The sequence below is a fragment of the Poromitra crassiceps genome, assembly GCF_964638095.1.
Source record: "Poromitra crassiceps genome assembly, chromosome: 5".
NCBI lineage: Eukaryota > Metazoa > Chordata > Actinopteri > Beryciformes > Melamphaidae > Poromitra > Poromitra crassiceps.
The window spans coordinates 25,084,384-25,108,714 of NC_139642.1; the positions used below are offsets into that span (position 1 = coordinate 25,084,384).

The following is a 24,331-nucleotide window of genomic DNA, read 5'->3' on the forward strand; positions in this document are numbered from 1 at the left end:
AAACGGTCAAGACAAAAAAATGATTTCACATATGCCATATTTGGGAGACAAATTTGATCTTCTTTTAAAAACACAAAAATAAGTTTAACCTTCATTTGATTTCCATCCATTTTATTTATCAAAAACTTGTGCTGGTGCCTCATACCTTGACTGATTTGAAAAATGTCACTGGATTTGTGCCTAGCTCAGCTAGTACATTAGTATACTGTAGCACTAAGTGCTGGAAAGGAAATTGAAGAAAAATCCACTGTGGACATTAAAGGCAAGTGTTGTTGGCACCAAATACAGAACTTTGCAACAGAACGTGTTCACAGTTTAGCCTGTGGAGGCATGTCGTGAAGACACTGGCGGACCAGCCCCAGAGCGTCCAGGGCGGTGCCCCAAGCCAGCGTCACCCCGCAGCCCCCGTGGCCGTAGTTGTGGACCAGGGGCACCCGGCGGCCCTGCAGCAGCACCAGCTCCCTCTCCACCCGTGGGTTCCTCCTGCTCGGCCTCAGGCCCACCCACTGGCTCAGCACCTTGGCCCCGCTCAGCGAAGGCTCCAGCCGGGCACAGCGCTCCAGGATGCTCTGGGTGTCTCCTTCGTCCACTTCCAGCCTCCAGTCGCCCTCCTGCCTCGTGCCGCCTACTGTGACGCTGTCGACGCCGGGGTAGACGTAGGTCTTTCCGTCTCCGTCTCTGATGAAGTGCTGCAGCCAGGGGCCCTGCACCTTGAGCATCTGGCCCCTGACCTGCAGATTGTTGGCTCTCCTCTGTTCAACTTGGCCTCCAGCTTTTCTGAACCTTAAAGGAACACTCCGCCCATTTTCAACCAGCTTTGTATCATTAGAACATCAGTAGTATATCAGAAAACTGTAAACTGTTTTGAAGTCTGTCATTTAATTTCACATAAATTTAATAACTCATTAACTCAAATCAACTCTCAATAACTGTCAAACTAGATGAATGATGAATAGTTTGACAGTTATTGAGAGTTGATTTGAGTTAATGAGTTATTAATTTGAGTTAGTGTGGACCAGTGGTGTCACTGGTCCACACTTTAACACTCAATAACTGTCAAATTAAATGACAGACTTCAAAACAGTTTACAGTTTTCTGATATACTACTGATGTTCTAATGATACAAAGCTGGTTGAAAATGGGCAGAGTGTTCCTTTAAGAAAACAGGTGCAAATGTGCATACAGGGTAGGCTTGAAATCCTGAAGTAGCCTAGTTAAACTGAAAGTATGATGACCTGATGATAATGACACAATCACTGCTTTATTATGAATAATTAGAGGAGGAACCTTTTCTCCAGCCATGGCAGGTATAGGCATGGTATTCACATTTGATGGTGGTGAAAGCCTGGCCAAACTTGTGATCTGGAAACCGCTTCAGTCCTCGGGCAGTCATGATGCGAAAGCCATGCACAAACTCTGACCAGAAGGGCTCCTTCTTAGCGGGGACCTCCTTGAAAATCTGCCAGCTGGGACTGAAAAAATAGAAATCAGAAATCACTGGATGTAGGCCTAATGAGATCAAAATAGGATAGGAACCTGTCCGAACATCAACCTCTTGTCCACACGGGGTCAGTCACGACCTCTCTTACCCTGAGCTCAGCAACACTCAAGCTTCTGATGCATGCTGGGAGACCATTGAGAGAGACTCAGACAAGTGCGTCTGTCTGGGTTATAGAATGGTCATACAGTATCATGAATGGAGCACTATGATGCACACTGTAAATAGATTGCACTATGATGAATGTCCCCATGGGATAAATAAAGGATAACTTAATAACTTAACCTAACTATGAAGAAGACGTCAAATTCCAGTAGGTGGCGGTAATACACTATTTAAGGATGCCAACCGCCCCATAACACAGCTCCTCCTGCATCGCCTGCAGTTGAGCGAAAAAGCCACCGAACAACGCCAGGCTGGTAATGCAGCTACCCAGTAATCTAAACCCATGATTCTAAACTACATTATGGTGGTTGGTCTGTATCTGACTTCCATGCTTTCATCAGGCTTTCATCCATGCTTGAGAGTGGAGCGACTCGGACTGGATTTACTGGTTCGTCTCCAATGATAAAGCGAAATCGTCACAGAGGCGTGACTTGATGTGGGCGGTGTTCCTTGAGAAAATAAACCAGAAGTAAACAATATTTTTCTCCATATCACAGATTGACGCTCTAAGGTAGGCATTTCTTCTGGGGGGTTTCTGTACTCATTGGTTGTAGGAGCTGAGAAGAAATATTGATCATAAAAGACAGTGATATTAGAGGTAGATGTCTGCTTGTATTTAATTTATGTAACTACGGTATTAGCCTCCTGCATTATCACAGCAAAACAAGACTCCCAACAGGGATATTTGATAGTATATGACTAAGACCAAAGCGGACACAGCAGTGTAAACTTGCAGTGGTTCCCAAACTGGGGTGCGCGGCGCACATTACCCTACGGGTACGTTGATGCATTAAGGTCTGTGGTTAACAAAAGTTTGTGGGAACGCGAATTTGGGTTCAGCATGATAATCTTCACAAACGTGAATGAATGAAATGAATGAATGAATGAGTGAATAACTTTTATGCCTTTTGAAGCATTTTCTAAAAAAGAAAAAGAAAAACGCATTTACGTTCCAAAAGTAGGGGCGCATGACTCCATTAGCCAGTGGCACTGCTCTTGAGGCAAGAGGAGGGCATCTGCATAGGCTAGGAGATCCCCCATGACTCCATTAGCCAGTGGCGCTGCTCTTGAGGCAAGAGGAGGGCATCTGCATAGGCTAGGAGATCCCCCAGGGAGCATGTACAGTAGGCAATGTTTCTCTGTAAATTTTTTGGCAGATGCTATTTGTAGCCGGGTGTAAATAGACGTGTTCAGTTGTTCTAGCCTCATATCTAGTCTCGTATGGGCGACTGAAGTTTATTTATCCACCTTTTTTTATAACAGCACGACGCGAGAAAACTGCCTCAGAAATTAGTTTATCCACCTAGTTTATCCAAGAATAAAATTATATTATAGATATTCAGTTTCAGTTGTTCTAGCCTCATATTTAGTCTCAGATGGGTGACTGAAGATTATGTATCCACCTTTTTTTATCATTTTATTCTGGCTGGCTGTAGTCTTTTGCCCTGCCTCGCAGGCAGCTCCGACTTGAGCCTCCTCCACTGTGCTGTGCTTGTAAATAGGAAGTACGAATAGCCCCACAACATGGCAGAAGATATTTACACCCGGATACGAATAGACACCTGTTAAATTTTTGTCCCACTGATGATGTCATAGGCATTGTGACATCACTGATGATGTCATCAGTGATGTCATAAAGTCCCAGCATTGTGACATCACTGTGATATCATAAAGTCCCATCAGTGATGTCACTTGAGCAATTGTGCAGCACTGATGATTTCATAGGCATTGTGACATCATCAGTGATGTCATAAGAGCAATTGTGATGTCATCAGTGATGCAAAGTTGTGACATCATCAGTGATGTCATAAGAGCAAGTGAGCCCGCACAGCAGGTGAGCTGCAGGGCGAGCGTGGGAGCAAGTGAGACCAGACAACGGTAGAGCTGCAGGGCCGCGCAGTGGCCAAGCTGTGTATGCGAGCTGCAGGGCCAGCTCGGTGAGCTGCAGCGAGCCCACGCAGCAGGCGAGCCTAGGAATCGAGCGCCCCTAGTATATTTATAGTCTGGTGAAAACTCAGATTAGTGTTTTATTATTTTTTTAATTTATCGTTTATTTGATGGGGACAAATGCAAGTTAACATAGTAACCTTTCACTCATTTCAAACAAGTTAAAGTAACATGTTTTGCATACAGAGTTTGCTAGTTTCCAACTCCTGTCCCTAGTTCCAACTCCTGTCCCTAGTTCCAACTCCTGTCCCTAGGCCAATTTCTAGGCTATTTTTGATGTGTTCGATATATTTTGATTGTTATTCAAACTGTATTTGTCGTAAATCATAGATATATCTTTTAGGATAATAAAACATACATTCTGCCATTTTGTTTGGAATTTGCTAAAAATCTACTATTTCTAGATTGATGGTTGTTTGTTTCTTAATTGTGATCATCTTTATCCTGCTGCACAGGCACGATGGTGAACTGCTGTGGTCTGCTTAATGCCAAGAAGGAACCAGGTACAGAACTGTTTGTTTGAAAACTTTGAAGGCTTTGACCTTCCTTTTCTCCAATATTTAAATAAACAATATTTTTCAAGGCCCAATATTTTTGCAACCACTTCAAGGCTGCTGTCTCAATAGTGGAGGCAGAGACACACTTGGACATGTTACTTCATGCACGATAATCAAAGCTCAAGTCTCAGAGAATCAGGACTGAAGAGCTTTTAAATGAATTTGGATGAAAATTAAAATTATGATTCTTAGTTATTATTTTTGTCTGTGAGCAGGATATCTCAACGCAAATTCACAATACCTGTAACGTACAATGTACATGTTGGAAGAATAGATATGTGTGATTTTTTTGTATTGCCTAATTATGTGTATATGTGTATTTGGCTATGATATATTATGTGAGATTGTGTACATGGTAGGGCTGTCAAAATTGGTCCAAAATCATATTCGAATATTCCCTCTAAACAAAACATATTTGTTCGAATATTTTCGAATACTACATGTATGTATGTATTAGGGATGTTCATTTTGAACAATTTCCATAATCGAAAATCGGGAAAAATTAACGATCAATTATCGATTATCGATAGCGTAATAATAAATAATATATATATATATTTTTACTCTGGTCTGGTAAATAACGTAAGTAAGAATAACAGACACTAGCGCTTAGGGATGCAACGGTATGAGTTTTTGACGGTATGATAACCTTGGACAAAAATATCGTGGTATTGCGGACCGTTTGTGTTTTTACAATAGCCGAAATATTCCCATACAGCCGACGTCGTCTTTTTAGATGGGGGGGGAGGTTCAGGGGGGTCCTTGCGGCTCCTCTCTACTGTGCTCTAGTCTAGGTAGGCATGCAGCCAGGGGGAGGGGCCGTGTAAGCTGCACTCTGCAAGCGACCTGGGCACTTTGTTTTGGGGAAACAGCTGATACTGTGGGGAAGGTATGATGGCAAATTTGAGTGGTTTTGATACTGTGACGTTTTCAAACCGCGGTATACCTTAAAACGGTATACCGCTGCATCCCTACTAGCGCTGTGGCCAGGTAAACAAACATGTTACATGTCAGGTTACATGATGTAAGGCAATCGGCGTCTTCCAGCTTAGCTGACAGCATAAGAGTCAAATCAACAGGCCTGAGCCAGACCGCTGGGTGCGTTTGTTTGTGTCCCCGGCGCATGCCGGTGTGAATTCCCCATGTTTAAAACAGTTTTGTTGGCACAAAGGCCCGTGCCCAGCCAAAAAACTAGAGACTATATGAAGCTCCACCTCACGTTAGTCGGCTGTGCAATGGAGTGGGGCGAGGAGGAACGAATTCACCCAAACCTAGTCCGCAAAAGAAAAAAAAAAAAAAAAAAAAAATATATATATATACAATAATCGATCCATATTCCACATGATCGATTCAATTCCTTAACGATCAATTATCGATTTTCTATAATTTATGAACATCCCTAGTATGTATATATATATATTAGCGTAGATTGCAAGGCAAACCAATACAACCAGAGAGCTTATATAACTATTTCCATATTTATTCAGTCAGTACTAATACAGTAGTAGCCTACACTTTTGTAATGTTTTTAAATAACCAGGCAAACAATCTATGTTTTTATGTTGTCCTCTTGCCCAGGTTTTTTACCTGGTTAATGTAAAAATAATAATAATAATAATAACTATAATAATACATTTGAATATTAATTTTCATATTCAAATATTCTTTTACTTTTTATATTCGAATATATATTCAAATATAGAATATTATTTTACAGCCCTAGTACATTGTATGGTTGTACTGTATCTACATGCACTGTATCAGGTTAAAATGTAGCTACCTCAGAACAAAATGTGTAAAAATAATTGCTGTAAAATCAAAATAATGTAAAAACAAAATACTTATATTGTATGTCCTCCGAAGGGCAAAGGCAACTGACCGACTGTACTCTGCCTCTGCCACCCTGTATTTCGATATTTGCACCCCCTCTCCCACCCTTCATTGGCATGAACACAAACACCTTTAACTCATTGAGTGCCAATGACGTCTAAAGACGTCAATTCAAATAGTAACGTAGAGTGCCAATGACGTCTAAAGACGTCAATTGCGTTTTTTGACGGTGGGACGTGGATCAAAGCCTGATGCATCTCCTGTAAAAGTATGGGGGATTTTGAAGGTGTAGAAGCTATTTTACGGACCCATTAGGTGGCGACAGTGCTCTCCGGATTAGAGAAAGATGAGAAAAAAGAGTAGAAGAAGCCGTGTGGGGAAACGGAAATGCTGTAACGTTAGCTGTTCCTGTGAACAGCAGCCAATCTGCTGCCACAATTGAGCCCCTCCGTCTCCGCTGCGATAGCCCATCCACATGATTAGTTGCCAGAAAAGGAGCACGACACCAGCGTCTTTCTGAAAAGCCAAATCATTCTCAGCTGGAAGCGCTGGGAGCCGGCGAACAAAAACGGCGGAACGATGTGAAAATAGGGCTGGGTGTAGCGCACTTTGAAACGTGCAGAGCAAACGTGCAGCAGAGAGCCACCAGAGACACTCCCACGGAGGAGTTTGCAGTTGAGGGGGGTGGGGCACGCAGGGCACCATACAACACGTACCGACCCAGACAGCAGGCTCGATGGACAGATTGGCAAAACACAAGCTAGAATATCTGATGCCCACCAGCAGTAAATCAAGACCAGCAAGAAGGCCAGCGCTGCTGGTTGCAGCTAAAAAATATTATTTTGCCATCAAAATTCCTTTGTTTTCGCTCTTTTATTGAAGGAAATTATTTTTGAGGTGTCACTACATCAGAAAATATTAGCTTCAGAGTCAGTGATGTGCTTGAAATGCTTTATTTCACAAAAGGCTCATTATCTCAGCTTCTAGTTTGAAACGTCTGTTTTTGCTGAAACCAACCTATCTAATAGGCTACTGCTGATAACTAAAGAACGGAAAATGATATCAATAAACTTTTTTGCTGATGATACAAGATAGTCTCATCGTTCTTTGGGCGTGTTCGGTGTTTACATAGTAATATCACACAATATTCTGTGGGCCTCGAGAAATCACTGAAAACGCTTTGAAAGGGCTGGCACTGGGAGCATCCGTTTTCCAAAAGTGGCTGGCACTCAATGAGTTAAAAACACACTTTACCTCCATGTCAAATTTCAGCCTCCTAACGTTTGGTGAACTTTTTGTGGAGCGACCGATCGACAGACCACCCGACAGAGTGACTATAGCTGCTGGTCGCAGCTAAAACGTTACCAATGGATTTGCACAAAGCTTTGTGGAAAGATTGATCATGGGAGCGGGAAGAACTGGTTAACTTTCATAGTACCAATATGTCAAAGGGGGCATGGCAAAGGCATGGCTTCTCATAAAAGGCAAATAACTCCTGAATTAGTCTTTTTCACTCTCCTCCCAATTCGCCCAGGGTGAGGGTTTCCAACTTCCAAGCCATGCTGATCCAGTGCCTGTTTTGCTTGCACCTGTGTTACTTCCTGCAGTTTAGACACAAAATGGGGGAATTGGGTGGGAAGTTAAAAAGGCTAATGGATACATGTCACTGTCAGACCATCAGACTTTGTCATCATACCAAGAGGCAAACCCAAACCCTCACTGATCAGGCCAATCAAAAAATGCTGGAGATCTCATTTACTGGTTCAAGATTCAAGATTCAAGATTCAAGATTTTTATTGTCACTCCATGGTACAAGTATCACGTGTGAAATTCTTGTGCTGAGGACTCAGTTTACAACATAGTACAAATGTGACAGGGCATATGAGTGCAAAAACAACAAGAGACACAACAAGCAATAAGGCAGTATAGTGATAAGACAAGTCAGAGACAGTGGCATATTCACTGCACATAGGTGCACATGTCATGTGCATACTTTAGACGTGCTTAAACATTTTAAATTCGGCGTATTTGACATACAGGTGCAAATAGCATATTCCTTATTAAACATACAATTAAACTCGGCGTTTTAAATTCGGCGTATTTGACATACAGGTGCAAATAGCATATTCCTTATTAAACATACAATTAAACATTAGACATACGTTATGGTAGCAGCTACAGTGCGGTACAGTACGGCTACTACACTATTTGTGTATGTTAAGGAGTCTCGTGGCCTGCGGGAAGAAACTGTTCCTCAAGCGATTTGTGCGTGCCTTTGGAACCCTGTATCTTCTCCCTGAGGGTAGCAGGGAGAACAGGCTGTTGTGGGGGTGGTTTGTGTCTTTGATGATCTTCAGGGACCTCCTGAGGCACCGCTGTTTATACAGTTCATGCAGTTCTGGCAACTCACTTCCTGTTACGTGCTGGGCCGCGCGTCTCACTCTCCGTAGCGCCCTGCGGTCCATGGTGGTACAGTTCCCGTACCAGGTGGTGAAGCAGCCAGTCAGCAGGCTTTCAATGGTGCCTCTGTAGAAGTCCGTAAGGATTTCTGGCCTTAGCCAAAATTTCTTCAGGCGCCTGACATAACCGGTTTAGACATAACCACCTTTTTCCAAAACTTGCTACAGTGGAAGAACGGCAGTCCCAATGGAAACTAAAGAGATGATTCTGATTGGCCATGTGGTGTTGCAAGAATTGACTAAATTGCTTAAAATTGTCTTGAATTTTGGCGTCTGGGTAGTGTAGAGGTAAAATCACTCGCCTACCACCGCAGAAACCTGGGGGGGGGGGGGGGGGGGGGTAGCGTGATCCTCCCACGTGCTACGTCCTGCCAGTGAAACTTCTCGCTGTCAGGTGAAAAGAAGTGGCTGGCGAGTGCACATGTATCGGAGGAAGCATGTGCTAGTGCACAGCTCTCCCCAGATCAGCAGGGGGGGTGCATTAATGACCAGGACAGCAGGGGGAATTGACCACGTACAATTGGAGAGAAAATTCAGAAAAAAGAAAAGTGCCTAGAATTTGACATATCTCATGTCCGAAAGCCCTTAGCCTACTTTAAATTGAATTTGTTAATAACTTGTGTCTCTTTCCTCGTGTTTCTCTGTCAGTTCCTCTGAAGAGCATTGAGGTGGAGGTGGAGGTGAGGGACCATGTGGCTACAGTGGTCTCCACTCTGCACTATGAGAACAAGGAGGACAAACCACTGGAGGCTGTGTTTGTCTTCCCTCTGCCTGCAGAAGCTGCTGTCTGTCATTTCAGTGCTCAGATTGGACAGACGCAGGTTGTGGCTGAGGTGCAGGAAAAACAGAAGGTGAGCTGGAGAGGAAAGATGGGCGGAACCTCGTGCACTTTGCACTCATCCCCTGACTCTTTGTTGAGGCTTGAAAAACATGTCTCACAGCCACAGAAGCTTTCAAGAGCTTTCTGAGTGCCAACTAAATTACAAGATGTTCACTCATGTGTCTGTCCTCCAGGCTCGTGAGGAGTACGATGACGCGCTGAGCTCCGGTCAGCAGGCCTTCCTATTGGAGGAGAGTGAGCAGAGCCCAGATATATTCTCTCTGAGTGTGGGCAGTCTGCCTCCAGGAGAGAGCGCCTCCATCAGGCTGGAGTATGTCACTGAATTGGCTGTGCAGGCTGATGACGGGCTGAGGTTTTGTCTGCCTGCTGTGCTCAACCCTCGCTACCAACCTCAGGGTAGGAAAGACCAGCCAACACTTGGTGTATAAAGCACATCACACCATTCAGTTTCTTCAAGTTTGGTCTGTTAACTTCAATGGTTTAACTGCAAGGCCGAGATGGAACTCATTAACACACCTATATGGATTTTGTACAAACTTACAGGGAGTTTCAGCTGACTAGAGGATGAGGAGTTTATGGTGAACTATTTCTTTAATGCACACATGGGCAAAATGCTGCACCATGGCCAGACCCGGCCCCAGGGCCATCTCAATCAATGTACTCAAAACAAAACAACCCCCCAAAACTCAATAAAAGGCAGAATTATGTTAATAAATCTCATCTGCTATACAGCCATTTCATTTGTATCACTATTATATTATATCAGGGGATTAACAGGAGAAATGAATCACTGTGGGAGAGAGGGTTAAAAATAGAGACTCTCATAAAAATCGTGTTGGCAGGTATGATGTCCAATGTGTGGCCCTTCGCTGACTTTATGTAAATCAGTATGGCCCTCTGGGAGAAAATGTTTTGTCCACCCCTGCTTGAATGTTACTGTTAGCCTATTTTGCTACACAAAAATGATCCTTGAAGTTGAATATTTATTTTCTCCTTCCCTCATGAAATTCATGATACGTATTATGAGTGCAACTTCAGCCCAGCCAAACACTGTTTTCCAGCTGCTAAAAACTGCTTTTAATGTGTAATCCCTCCTTAATAAAGGCATTCCTAACTTGTCTCATGTCTTTCTCAGGCAGTGAAGGTGGCAGCGTTCAGGTGACCTCTGTGCCAGCTTCTCTTGTGCCCTACGGTCTGTCTTTCTCTGGCCGGGTGTCCTCTCCTCGACCCATCTCTAAAGTAGAGGCCAACTGTTCCATGGAGCCTCTCCAGTACCTCAACACAGAGCAAACCCAGGCCACGGTAGTGTGCTTCTGTGTGTGTGTGTGTGTGTGTGTGTGTGTGTGTGTGTGTGACCACAAGGCATTTAATGTATTGTTCATATTTAAGTGAATGTTTTGTGAACTGCAGGTCAAGCTGGCTGCAGGACAGAAGTTTGACAGGGATGTGGAGCTGTTGATTTATTACAAAGATGCTCACCAGCCCACTGCTGTGGTCGAGGCAGGACAGCCTTCTGCCAAGCCTGGTAAGTAGAAGTTACTGAAGGTGTTACTTGATAAGAAAGGTCCTCAAACACACGCTCAAACACGCGTTTTAATTACTGTATATTGTTATGACCGGTCTAGGGGTTTTGACCACAACATAAACACTGACAACAATGAAAAGGTACGTGTGATTTTATTTTCACACATAAAAAAAGGCAAACAGGGACACTGGACTCTCTACTTGCTAACAGGACAAGCTAACTTAAAGCCTGAGGAGTAGGCCGAAGCCAAGGCTAGAGCAGGCATTTGAAGCAGCAGCTAATACATCAAGTTGAGTCCAGCATCACAACACAAAATGTACCAAACAGAATAACAATATAAATAGAATAAATACACTTAGGCTACTATTGCAATGTGGCAAGACAGAGCTACCAAGCTACCCCAGCTTCCCAGTTGTCTAAGCCCAAAGACAAAGTGGCTAAGACAGAGCTACCAAGCTACCACAGCTTCCCAGTTGTCTTAAGCACAAATACACAGAGACATAATGTGGCTAAGACAGAGCTACCAAGCTACCACGGCTTCCCAGTTGTCTTAAACCCACAAGTTAAAACACAGTTTGGAGGAGCAAGGAGGAAGCATGGAGGGCCAGTGTTAGCACTACTCAGCTAACACCAATCCCCCCAGTGCCATCTTGAAAGCACAGGAGTTATATAGGGGCCTGTCCCTGGAGTGGCCAATCCCCAGCGACGATGTCATCAGCCAATCTCCACTGGCCAGCCAATCCCCTACTGCAAACACACCTGCAGGGAATAAAGGTGCTCACACAGCAGTCATCTCACTTTCCCTCCCACACAAGGAGCAAAGATCCTCGCAAAGAAATGACGTCTCACTCCAGTCACAGAAACGCCCAAGGAATAAAATACTACAATTACGGCCTAAAGCCGTAACACCCCCCTCCTTAAAAAAAACCATCTACCCCCAAAAAGATGTTTTCTACTGTGTAGGACAGCTCCTCCAACAGAACAAAGCAAACAAAGTAACACAGGCAACGTACTGTATTTTTGGTTGGCAGATTTAACTTTTAACGAATACCAAAACCGTTTTACTACTAGAACGAAACTTTTAGACACAAATACAAGCAAATTGTCAACTGATATGCAGGGTGGGAAACCGTAAACTCACCGGGGTAGACTGCAGACTTGACCAGAGCAGACTCCTTTTCCAGCTTTGTTTGTCGGACATGGAGATACAGGAGTTGATCAATCTCAGCACTCAAGTCCCTTGCTTCCAGCTCCACCTCTCACGTGGAGGGCGAGTCCCAGGTGCTCTGTCGTCTCTATGAAAAAGAGAAAAAGCCAGCACTCCAAATGTCTTTCTTGTTGATTTATTCACCTCATACACCTGGGCAGCAGCAACGAACGTTTCAGTCAAAGACCTTCCTCAGCGTTGTGCTGTATCAGGCAAAAAAGACGGCTAAATACAGTCATGCCGGAAGTACAATCAATTAGAAAAATAAAATAAAACATTTTGTAATGTGCCTTCTACCGAATAGAGACAAGGCACTATTTAGTAAGAAAAGAAACACATTTGAGAATAATACATTTAGAATAATACATAGAAAAGTTAAGACTACAAGTGTTGTATAAAGACCTCCCCAAACGGAAGTGCTTCACAATAAGGCTCTGTATATAATGAGCATGATCATACCAGAACTTGCAACGGGGCTCTAGTGACAAGTTACTGTAGGAGGTTGGTTAGCCATACATGGAGTAAACAGGCACAAGGGTCCTAATGTTTTCAGTACAATCATAATTACATACTTGAGAATACACCAATAGAAAATAAGAAAAAATATTAAAGAAAACAGCTAAGAAGTAGCTCCTCATTAAGGCCTTTAGGATGTTCTGTATGAAGGGAATGAATCCAAAATGCCTCCCTTTGTAGTAAGGCCCTGTCTCTGTCACCGCCCCTCTTTAAGGGACCAACAGACTCAATCCCCTGGAACCTAAGAGAACACACATCGTGTCCAAATGAATTAAAATGTCTGGCTACAGACGACTTTTCCTCTTTATTTCTAATATTACTTTTATGTTCCGAAATGCGAACTTTAAGTTCCCTCGTGGTTTTCCCCACATAACAGAGGCCACAGGGACATTTCAAAAGGTACACCACAAATTTAGTTTTACAGGAAATCCTACTTTTGATGAAGAATTTCTTACCTGAGTGTGGGTGTAAAAAGGAAGCACCCTTAATCATGGCATTACAGTGAATACAATTGGAACAAGGAAAATTACCGTTAGGTAAATTAGATAAAAAATGGAGGGGGGGTGTGTAGCAGTCCGCCCTAACTAGTACATCTCTCAGATTTTTAGCTCGTTTATGAGCAAACAAAGGAGGTTTAACGAAGGCGTGGCCCACCTGGGGGTCACTACGTAATATGTGCCAGTGTTTTAACACACAGGATTTGATGTCATGGGACACCGGAGAGAAGGTTGTGGCGCAAACCATATTAAAGCTCTGGGCAGAGGAGGCTTTAGGCACCAATAAGTCCTCTCTATTCAAGTTTTTAACCCGCTGGAGGCTGTTATCCAGAACACTGTTACTATAGCCTTTCGCTCTAAAGCGAGCACACAGTTCAGTAGCTTGTTCATCGAAATCGGTGTCTCGATTACAAATTCTTCTGACCCTTAAGAGCTGACTATACGGTAAACCTCTTTTCAGACTGGGGGGATGGTAACTAGTAAAGTCTAAAAAACTGTTTCTATCTGTCTTCTTCCTGTAGACCTTGGTCAAGAGGAGATCCGATTTTTTCACACAAACATCCAGAAAGGGCACTGAATCAAGGCTATATTCAAGCGAAAATTTTATAGAAGGTAATCTGGAATCAATATATAACTTGAACTCTTCTAATTGGATGAGAGACCCAGTGAAAATAAAGAATACATCATCAATAAAACGGAACCAACACTCAAAAAAGGCCCGAAAGGGGTTATTCTGATGAACAAAGTTATCTTCAAATTTGCCCATGAAAAGGTTCGCATAGTTTGGTGAGCACGGGCTCCCCATACTAACCCCCTGGCATTGTAAGTAGTACGCTTTTTCAAACTTAAAATAGTTTCTGTTCAGGATTAGTTTGCACAAGTCCACTAGAAAACCAGTAGGGGGTGTAGGGTTCTGTCTTGTGTCCAAATAATGTGTAAGAGCTTCCAAACCCTCCGTATGAGGCACATTAGTATACAGACTGTTTACATCCATAGTGCACAAAAAACTGCCTTCAGTGATGTTTTGTATAGAATTCAATTTGTTAAGAAAATCTGTAGTGTCTTTCAGATAAGATGGAAGTAGGTACACCAGTGATTTAATATGTTTATCTAGGTATTGTGAAATCGGTTCTGTAAGGGACTGAGTGCCCGCTACAATGGGCCTGCCAGGTACTGGTTCCACACAACTCTTATGTATTTTAGGAAGAGTGTAAAAAACTGGACGTATAGGGTGTTTCTGCAGCATAAATTTATATTCATCCTGATTAATAAAAGAATTAGCTAATGCAGTGCTCAAAAAAGCCTCTACTTCCTGAAGGAATTTCACAGTAGGGTCCCCCATTAAAGGAGTGTAAAACTCAGACGCCCCAAGTTGTCTCAGTATTTCAGTTCTATAAGACACAATGTTCTGAATAACTACAGCACCACCTTTGTCAGCATTTCTGATCACAATAGTAGAGTCTTTTGACAGTGTGACTAACGAATTACTTTCCTCAAGTTCAATGTTCGAAAAATGTCTCTTTTTATTGTTTGACAATACCATTTCCATCGCGTCCTGCTCAACCAACCTGCAGAAAGTCGCGACTGAATGGTTCAAAGCAGGTGGGACAAAGGTACTTTTAGCCCTCAATCCAAACGAGGGTGTGGAGGGTGGTGCAGGTACACTGCTGACAGTCTGTGAAGGAGGAGAAGATGAGTGGGGAGCGCCCTTGTCAAAAAAAGCACGAAGCTTAACATTTCTTAAGAATTTAAACAGTTCTATTCTAGTTTTAAATGGGTCCGCTCTAGTAAAGGGAACAAAAGATAAACCTTTTGAGAGGATGGAGACTTCTTGTGGAGACAGGGGTCTGTTAGACAGGTTGATCACGTTGGTCCCTTCTGGTTCCCTCTCCCTCTCCCTCTCCCTCTGTTGGCGCGCACGGTGGCGTCTGCCGCCTCTCCGGGTGGGACGCCGCTTGTTGCCCCTCTCGTTGGGTTCCTTCGCTGCATAGGATGTCCTAAAAAAGGCTGTTGTCTACGACGGGTCGCTCGCTCCTCGTTGCCAGATTCGTCTGTCGACCAGCCACTGGACGCTGTGTGTTCCTCCCGTCTGCGTTGATGTCTGAAGTGGGAGATAGATCCATCATGGCTCAACCATGGGTAGACTCTACCCCGGCCTCCATTTGAGCCATCGGATTAGTCTGGACTTGAGTGAGCAGCAATCGTCACCACTGTCCACTCGTCCCGCCAGCAGTCCTTGGTGTGGAACAGGCAGCCTCAACCACCCTTCACACACTGAAATGCCAGAAACTGCCCCGACAACACAAAATGCTGGAGCGCAGGAACTATTTCTTTCCCACCACAGCGACCACCTGCTTTTTACACCCACCTTACCAGGTTGGGCCTTGAAACAAAAATCCACAAGAAAAAAAACAGCAAAACTCCCAGCATGCACGAGCTCTCGACGTCCTGTGTCATGACCAAATTGCCACACCCGAACGGTCATCAACACAGGCAAACACCCAAGCTCAACCAGGTGCATCTGGAAAACACACAAAAAAACTGTCAAAACTGCCAAGCAAAACCCAGACTACAGGAAAAATGCACCAAAACAAAAATATGAGGCTACAATTTAGCTTTGGACGAGCCCCCAATATGTTATGACCGGTCTAGGGGTTTTGACCACAACATAAACTTAAACACTGACAACAATGAAAAGGTACGTGTGATTTTATTTTCACACATAAAAAAAAGCAAACAGGGACACTGGACTCTCTACTCTCACTTGCTAACAGGACAAGCTAACTTAAAGCCTGAGGAGTAGGCCGAAGCCAAGGCTAGAGCAGGCATTTGAAGCAGCAGCTAATACATCAAGTTGAGTCCAGCATCACAACACAAAATGTACCAAACAGAATAACAATATTGTAGCGTATCAGCATTACACATACAGGGGTGAGCATTGGTAGTGTCTCAACTACAGATAGGAACTGATGTGTGGGAGTGTTGTATTGGGGAACACTATGCTGTGGGGATACTTCCGGGGAGGACTGAGCATGCGCGTCAGTCTCCACACACTGCTAGAAGGAAAGGCTGCTAGCTACGAGCGTGACAACCGCTGAGAGTTGTAATATAACTAACTGAGAATAAAGAACCTTGTACCATCAAGAAGCCTCTGCCTCATGAGTTACCAGGAATGTTACACTGGCGTCAGAAGTTTAAACGGTGAATATTGCCTCCAGATTCGGCGAGATGGTTAGCAAGTTCCTGAAGAAAGAGCGCAAAAGACTCGAACGAGAGGCGGGAAAGGCAAGAGCCGGGGCAGACTACCAGGCGTCCGAGGAGGAAGATGCCTGGGTAGACGCAGCCGCTACCACAGAGAGCCAAGCGGGGAAAGCAGCAGAAAGCCTGGGGTTGGTGAGGATAAAATCCGAACTAGACAGCGCTATCACCGTAGCCACGGAAGCTATCCCGCGGCTCAAGGGAGCTAGCAGGCAAGCTAGCGAGGCGGGAGAAGGAGCGGAGGAACCGGGGCCGGTGAGGGTGAAGATTGAGCGGGTTGACACTGCCGCTGTAGCCATGGAGGCTGTGCCACAGCCCAGCGGAGCTAGCCTGCGGGCCGAGGACAAAGACGGGACACGGGTCGAGGCGACAAAGGACAGCGGGCGGCGAGGAAGAAAGGAAATCACCCCGCCAAAATTCAACGGTAAAGGCGAGTGGGAGCCATATTGCACAATGTTTAACGTAGCAGCGGACATGAATGGCTGGTCGAGGGAAGAGAGAGCCAGTCACTTGGTGATGTCGCTCGAGGGCGAAGCTATAACATGTGTGGCGGCAATGGCAGATACAAAAGACTTAGACATTGTGATGGCGACCCTGAGGAGGCGGTTTGGACAGTGCAAAGAGGAAGGCATCATGGTCGCGGAACTGTGTAACAGGCGCAGGCGACCAGGGGAGTCGCTGCGGGCGCTGGCTACAGACATGGAGATCCTCAGCCGGCGTGTATACAGCCGGTTGCCACCAGAATCACGGGAGGAGTTAGCCCGAAATTACTTCATCCAGGCAATCGCGCCGAGAGGCCTAAGAGATCAAGTAATGCTGCAACGGCCAAAGACACTAGGAGTAGCGCTGGAGCTAGCGTTGGAAAGAGAGACAGTGGAGGGCTGGGCCATGGACAGCGACGCGGGGGGAGCCGCCCTCGTGGTGGGAATGGCGGCAGAGAGCCCGCTGCAAGAAGAGCCAGCATGGAAGATGGCGTTGACGAAACAAGGCAACATGGTGAGAGAACTGTCCGAGTCGGTGCAGCAGTTAAAAGAACTGCTCCGAAGCGCGACCCTGCAGCCCGCCCCACGAGACAATACCTGGCCCAGGGGGCCCGGGGCCATGCGCTGCTGGACCTGTGGACGCCCCGGACATCGGGCCAGAGAGTGCCGCGGAGGAGCGTGGAACCAGGGAAACGACACGGGGCCCGTCTAGAAGGGGCGAGACGGGTCCCCGAGGTCATATTCCCCGTAGCCACGTCATCGCGGGAGGGAGCCCATCGACAGCAATGGGGAGGTGGGGCTCCGTCGTGCCCCGAAGTAGACGACATCGCCGGAGCTGTCAACATGCAGAGCGGGCCGCGCGCGATGAACGGCTGCCATGTTCCAGTCTACCTACAGGGGAGATACTGCGCCGCCCTGGTGGACACGGGGTGTACGGCAACGCTGGTGAACGTCAACATGATGCCCGAGGGGACGCGCCTGGAGCAGCCAGCGACACAGCTGCTAAGAACAGTATCCGGTGAGTTGATGCCAATGAGGGGGAGGGGACACGTAATGATAACAGTGGGGGGACAGACAGTGGACTTTCCGGTGTGGGTGGTAGAAATGGCGGGGCCCTGCATCCTGGGGGAAGACTACTTAACACTGAACAAATGCACAGTAGACCTAGGAAAAAGCACATTGACATTTGCAGGGGGGCCAGTAGTCCAGATGGGCCACCCTCCCACCGTTCCAGGGGAGCGGCCTAACGGTAACAACATCACTGTATACCGCGTCACAGTTGAGCACGGGCCCCACGCGGAGCCACAGGGGAGACTGTGTTGGACATGTGGGAGACCGGGACACCTGGCCAGAGAGTGTCGAGGGGCTGTCGGGGACCGGGGGACGGCGGGAGAGGAGAGACAGGCGGGCGGTGGGCAGGTGAGACTCTGCTGGACGTGCCGTTCGCCTGAGCACTTGGCCAGAAACTGCACTGCGGGCCCCACGATTGCTGGGCGGAAAGCCGAGGTGGAGATCGAGGCCGGCTGTCCTGAACACGCCGCCCCCTGGGGGAGGGGGACGGGAGGACGAGCGAGGGCAAGACGAGGGGGGCTGTGCAGATGTGGACCTGGAGGACGACGACATGACCATCATGGATGTCGACGCGGGGGAGTTTAGACGCAGGCAGGCGGAGGACGTGGAGATCGGTCCGGTGCTTGCGTGGGTGGCGGCCGGACGCCGCCCCCCGTGGGGGAAACTCACATGTTTTCCGGTGCCAAGAAAGAACTGTGGAGCATGTTTTCCGACCTGCTGCTGGATGAAGATGGGCTGTTGGGGAGAACAGGGCACGGGTTTGAGGGGAGGCAGACGATTGTGCCCAGATACTTGCAGGGGTTGGTTGTGCGGTGGGCGCACAGGGGCCGTACGGGACATGACGAGCCTGAGAAGATGCTCCGCAATGTTAGTGCACTTTTCTACTGGGCCGGACACGAGGAGGACGTGTGGAGATACCACAGAGAGTGTGAGGACTGTGTTTAATGGGACACTTGGGGGACTTTGGAAAAAAAAAAAAGAGGAGGAGATGGTGGTTGGAAATATTGTAACCGAAAGTAAATGATGTGCATGGCATGAGATATTGTGGGGGAGGAGATGTGGGAGAAGCATGAGAGTGAAACATAAAATGTGGTGACATAAAAGGTGGTTAAAAAACAAAGAAGCTGTTAAAAAAGAAAGAAAAGATGTTGGGTGTGTTTTGGTACAGGGGTGTGTGTGATGTGGTATCAACGTGGGCGTTGACCTTATTGTTGGGCGGGGAGTATGTAGCGTATCAGCATTACACATACAGGGGTGAGCATTGGTAGTGTCTCAACTACAGATAGGAACTGATGTGTGGGAGTGTTGTATTGGGGAACACTATGCTGTGGGGATACTTCCGGGGAGGACTGAGCATGCGCGTCAGTCTCCACACACTGCTAGAAGGAAAGGCTGCTAGCTACGAGCGTGACAACCGCTGAGAGTTGTAATATAACTAACTGAGAATAAAGAACCTTGTACCATCAAGAAGCCTCTGCCCAACCGCGCTGGAAAGGGGGAGCTGCCGGGGCTGCAGCCCCCCCTGGTGGCGGCCTCAGCCCCTGCACCTTCCTGACGCAGCCCCCCCCAGCCCCACCCTCATTTGGCGAAACTTCAGTGACTGTCACAGGCATCTCTCTCTCTCTCTCTCTCTCTCTCTCTCCCCTCATTTCCCCGTGGGTGCTCTGCTCTGGGCTCTAGGCTGTGGCTCTCTTTACATTGATTTGATAGCAAACTCCTCCACCCGAGGCCCGCTGGCGGCCCCGGGTTACAAAACGAGTTGATCAAAACATAGCCCAATCTGATTGGCTGCATGAGTCAGTGCACTCTACCCTGCTGACGTAGTGAGTAAACACACTTGACTTGTGCATTGAGCGGTATCAGAGAGAGAGTGACAGACTGACACAGCTTCGGTCGCTTGTTCCTATTCTGTCGAACTGAAGTGGTGTGTGAAGTGTGTGTGTGTGTGTGTGTGTGTGTGTGTGTGTGTGTGTGTGTGTGTGTAGGTCGCTGTTAAATCTCCTATGGTGCGTTTGCGTCAGCTTTATCGCTTTATCGGGGGATGGGTTGGGCGACGGGCATGCGCAAGCATGGGCACGCACTGGCACAGACATAAATCGGCACCCCTGATTCCATTCAAGTTTTAAGACAATAAATTGTGCATTACAAGTGCCAACTTCACGCAGCATGCTCGCACAAGGCCGCGCCGCGCAGCGCACTTTGCGTGTGCTCGCACCTCGCACGTGCACGCGCACGCACCTCACGCGTGCACGCGCAAAGTGCTCGGCGCGGCATGCTTCAGACCCCCTCGTGGGAGATAGCTTCCCGCGCGCCTGCCTCTGCCTCATGAGTTACCAGGAATGTTACAATATAAATAGAATAAATACACTTAGGCTACTATTGCAATGTGGCAAGACAGAGCTACCAAGCTACCCCAGCTTCCCAGTTGTCTAAGCCCAAAGACAAAGTGGCTAAGACAGAGCTACCAAGCTACCACAGCTTCCCAGTTGTCTTAAGCACAAATACACAGAGACATAATGTGGCTAAGACAGAGCTACCAAGCTACCACGGCTTCCCAGTTGTCTTAAACCCACAAGTTAAAACACAGTTTGGAGGAGCAAGGAGGAAGCATGGAGGGCCAGTGTTAGCACTACTCAGCTAACACCAATCCCCCCAGTGCCATCTTCTTCTTCTTCTTTTTGATTTCCGGCAGTGTAGACGCTACTCGGCGTATTACTGCCCTCCACAGGTCAAATGGAATTTGATGTCTTCTTTATAGTTCTTCCCAAAATGCTCCCATTCATAAATATTGTCCATACTAACACTCAGACGTAATTGTCTGAGTTTGCGCAAATGCGTCCCTCAGTATTTTATCGATATCTGTTCCCGATACGTCCACCACATCCAGGAACCTCTTTGCAGCATCCACCACCATTTCAGTCCTCTCAGTCTTCCCAGTTATACTTGCAGCACAGTTCAACACCATAGCAATAAAGGCCAAGAATCGCTTCTTATCCATGCAGATAACATTACTCTGATTCGATCTGTCCATTTCCTTTCTCGGTTCCTTTTGTACACCCATGCTATCCTCATTTCTTTCCACCCTCTCACGTTTCCTCTCCACACTTTTGACAGCCTCAGCATATGACAACCCTTTCTTTTCTCTGACTTTACTCACTATTCCTTCTCGGATTCTTTTTGGGCACTGTGCTGATCCTGTATAGTGCTTTCCCTCACAATGCAGGCATTTCACCTGCTGTTCACACTCATTGCCATACCTCATATCACAATCTTCCTTCTAGGGATGTCAACGGTTAACCGTTAATCGATTAACCGTCGCTAACGTCGTTGTTCGGTTATTGCTGTCGGTCTATCAGTTAATATTAATTTTTTTTTTTTTTTTTTTTTTTTTTTGGTCTATTTACTCAATGAGCTCATGCCCAAACAAGGCGTGTCTATTTAGATGCTGAAATGTGAATGCTTTTTGTGTTAGAAATTCTAACACAAAAAGAATTTGTGTTGAAATGTTGATGCTTTTTGTTAATGCTTGTTAATGCTTTTTGTGTTAGAAATTCTAACACAAAAAGCATTAACATTTCAGCATCTAAATAGACACGCCTTGTTTGGGCATGAGTTCATTGAGTAAATAGACACACAAAAAAAAAAAAAACATTTTTTTTTTTTTTTTTTTTTTTAATATTAAAAAATTATGAATTAACCGATAGGTTAATCGATTATTAGCGTCGGTTAATCGAAAGTGAAATTAACCGAAAATTGACATCCCTACACACCGACCACACCTTTTATCTCCTCTACACACCGCAGCTACATGACCATACTCTTGACAACTGAAACATCTGAGCGGCGCCCTTTCATAGGGCCTCACCCTGTAGCTCACACTATCCAGGAACACTCTTTCCGGAATCCCTTCACTAAAAGACAGACACACAGATAAACTATCCTCTTTCCTACCTTCTACAAACCTAGACATCCTTCTGGCCTCATACACACTCTCTACCTGTTCCTCAAATAACTCCACCTCCACATCAAGCGGCACACCACTGACTACTCCTTTCTTCATCGGCTCTTTGCTTAGTTTAAAGCACTCTACCATACACTGCTTATACTTACCTATCTCAATTACTTTCATTCCCTGATCCTGTGACACACAATCTATTACTACCAACCCACTTCTAGTTACCCTTATCGCTTTTACCACACCAACTTTCCTTTCCATAAACTTTCCCAACTCATGCAGGTTACTGAAAATTCCATCCACTTTTGACTTCGCTCTCATTCCTACAATATACGAACCCTCACTCCCTTGCCTCACTTTCTTCACTTCCTGATAGCCACCGTCACTTGAGTTACTACTTGATACACGATTACGTTTATTTTCAAGATCCCTTGTATCCTCATCACTTTCTGATTCATTCTCACTCGCACACTCAAACGCCTTCCCATACAGCTCCATCGGTTGCTCCGCCATCTCTCACTCCCCAGAGCAATCAATCGAACGTGGCTGACGTCAGAGAAGCTTCGACTACCTCACTCCAGTCACAGAAACGCCCAAGGAATAAAATACTACAATTACGGCCTAAAGCCGTAACAATATGTAATACATTGTTATTTGAATAGATGGTAAGTAGGGTTGGCACCATGGATAATGGCATCGACCATCGTCGATGGGCCGACCCCCATCGACCTCTGACCCTTCTACATCGGACCATCGTGATTATCTGTTCGAATTAAAATTTGGGCAGATTTAATAATAAAAAAAAGGCTAACTCCACTCAACCGCGACACACAGGGGACGCACAGGCGGCATTAAACAAGCGGCAAAGCGTACCTTATCCCCAGTTCAGAGAAGTGGTAAAGCGGAGAGGAAGAGAAGATAAGCAGAAGTCGGTTGTGTTGTGAAAATATTAAGAAAGAAGAAACTTCACGTTCTTTCCTGTTTTCAACTCAATGTGAGTAATGTTACAAGTCTTCAACTGGGAATTCAACTCGCCGGTTTCCAGGAACTCTCTCCATTACATACTGTGTAGGCTGCCTGCTGCTGTGTTTCTGTAACCCAATGTTAGGTTCAAAACTGAGCCCACACAAATCTAACGTTAGCCGCCAGTAATTCTGCCCCTTTTCTGCCAGCTATTTAAATTAAACACACACACGTTGGTCACGATCTGTTGGTCACGATCTGTAACGTTAACGTTTGATTGTTTTGCGCCTTTCAATATTGCTGGTGGGTGATAGCCTACTGTTTGAATCGCCTGGCTCTGTGCTGTAGTAGTAGCCTATCCAAGCCCGCTGGTCTCTCATGACATGTAGAGCTCAGCTGTCCTGTTGTAAATGTGAACGTACATTGCAGTGGCGCAGCCAAACGGCGCCGCATGGACTTCATAAATCATTAATTAACCCCTCCCCCCGTCAACGACGATGCCATCGTCCATCGCAATTTTTCACTGTGGAACCATTGCGATGGTTATTTAGGTGACACCGCACAACCCTAATGGGCCTAATGGGCCTAGGGGTTCAAATATATGGTAAAAGAGTGATTTGTTGTCATTTGTAATTTATCTTCTCTCCCCCATCTTCCAGGCACTCTGATGGGCGACCCAGTGGTGATGCTGAGCCTGTACCCCGAGTTCCCCCAGGCTGTGATGTCTTCAGTGGCCTCATGTGGGGAGTTCCTTTTCCTGTTGGATCGATCTGGAAGTATGGATTGTTCTTTGGACAACAGAGAGCAGGGTCAGACTCGCATCGGCAGCGCCAGGGTATTTAGAGCGTCCTATTCCTTGAAGCTCCTTTACTCTGCTAATCATTCCTATTCTTCCTCTCACATAGTGGCCTTCTCTGTCTTCCCCCCTCCCTCCTAGGATACTCTGCTGCTCCTGCTGAAGAGCTTGCAAATGGGTTGCTATTTCAACATCTACAGTTTTGGTTCCAGCTACGATCATATCTTCCCGTAAGTTACCAACATGTGTTGCTCTCTTTAGTGTAGCTGGTAAATGGTTAAAACACGTAGTGCTGAACCACTATTGTATTGGTACTGGGTTGTTATTATTTTTCCACCACAATGCAAATTTCCATTAGATGAACCATGCATGAAAATTGCCACAATTGTCAGGTATGTGGAAGTGTGTGGACCCAAATGCAGAAGAGAGAGGCAGCAGGCAAGGTTTTTACAACAAAGTCTTTACTGAAGAATATATAACAGGAGCAAAAATAACAAAACCACTAGCAGAAGGCTAGGCTAAACTCAAAAACAACAGACGATTCACTGAGGACAATACATACCAACGACAGGGTAGACAATGATTCGACAAGGACTAGACACAGACTGAGACAATATAGAGGGTATGCACACCCACTGGAACACGCCCCCTCAATCAGGATTGAGTGTCAAAATGAGTGTCAAATTCCTCCCTGAGCAGCAGGTGTCAGTAATCTAGGCTGATTACTGCATTCAAGCTCAGTCTTGCTGTGACTCAGTGGGCGT

At 45.9% G+C, this 24,331-nt stretch overlaps 1 protein-coding gene and 1 pseudogene across 2 annotated transcripts in view; one reads left to right on the forward strand and one right to left on the reverse strand.

The window, feature by feature from the left end:
- Positions 1-308: 308 nt before the first annotated feature.
- LOC310776393 (D-aspartate oxidase pseudogene) lies at positions 309-2,016 on the reverse strand (annotated as a pseudogene). The gene is made up of 3 exons: positions 1,988-2,016; positions 1,288-1,472; positions 309-783 (listed from the first exon to the last, which is right to left on the reverse strand). The product of its transcript is annotated as a D-aspartate oxidase pseudogene (transcript).
- A 111-nt stretch (positions 2,017-2,127) lies between these two features.
- LOC310776394 (von Willebrand factor A domain-containing protein 5A-like) overlaps positions 2,128-24,331 on the forward strand; it is a 62,976-nt gene continuing 40,772 nt past the window's right edge. The window contains exons 1-8 of the mRNA XM_083636587.1: positions 2,128-2,174; positions 4,066-4,113; positions 9,105-9,307; positions 9,471-9,693; positions 10,433-10,599; positions 10,708-10,822; positions 23,431-23,606; positions 23,709-23,797. Coding sequence (XP_083492713.1) covers positions 4,071-4,113; positions 9,105-9,307; positions 9,471-9,693; positions 10,433-10,599; positions 10,708-10,822; positions 23,431-23,606; positions 23,709-23,797 — 1,016 coding nt within the window. The 5' untranslated portion in view covers positions 2,128-2,174; positions 4,066-4,070. The remainder of the gene's footprint in view (positions 2,175-4,065; positions 4,114-9,104; positions 9,308-9,470; positions 9,694-10,432; positions 10,600-10,707; positions 10,823-23,430; positions 23,607-23,708; positions 23,798-24,331) is intronic.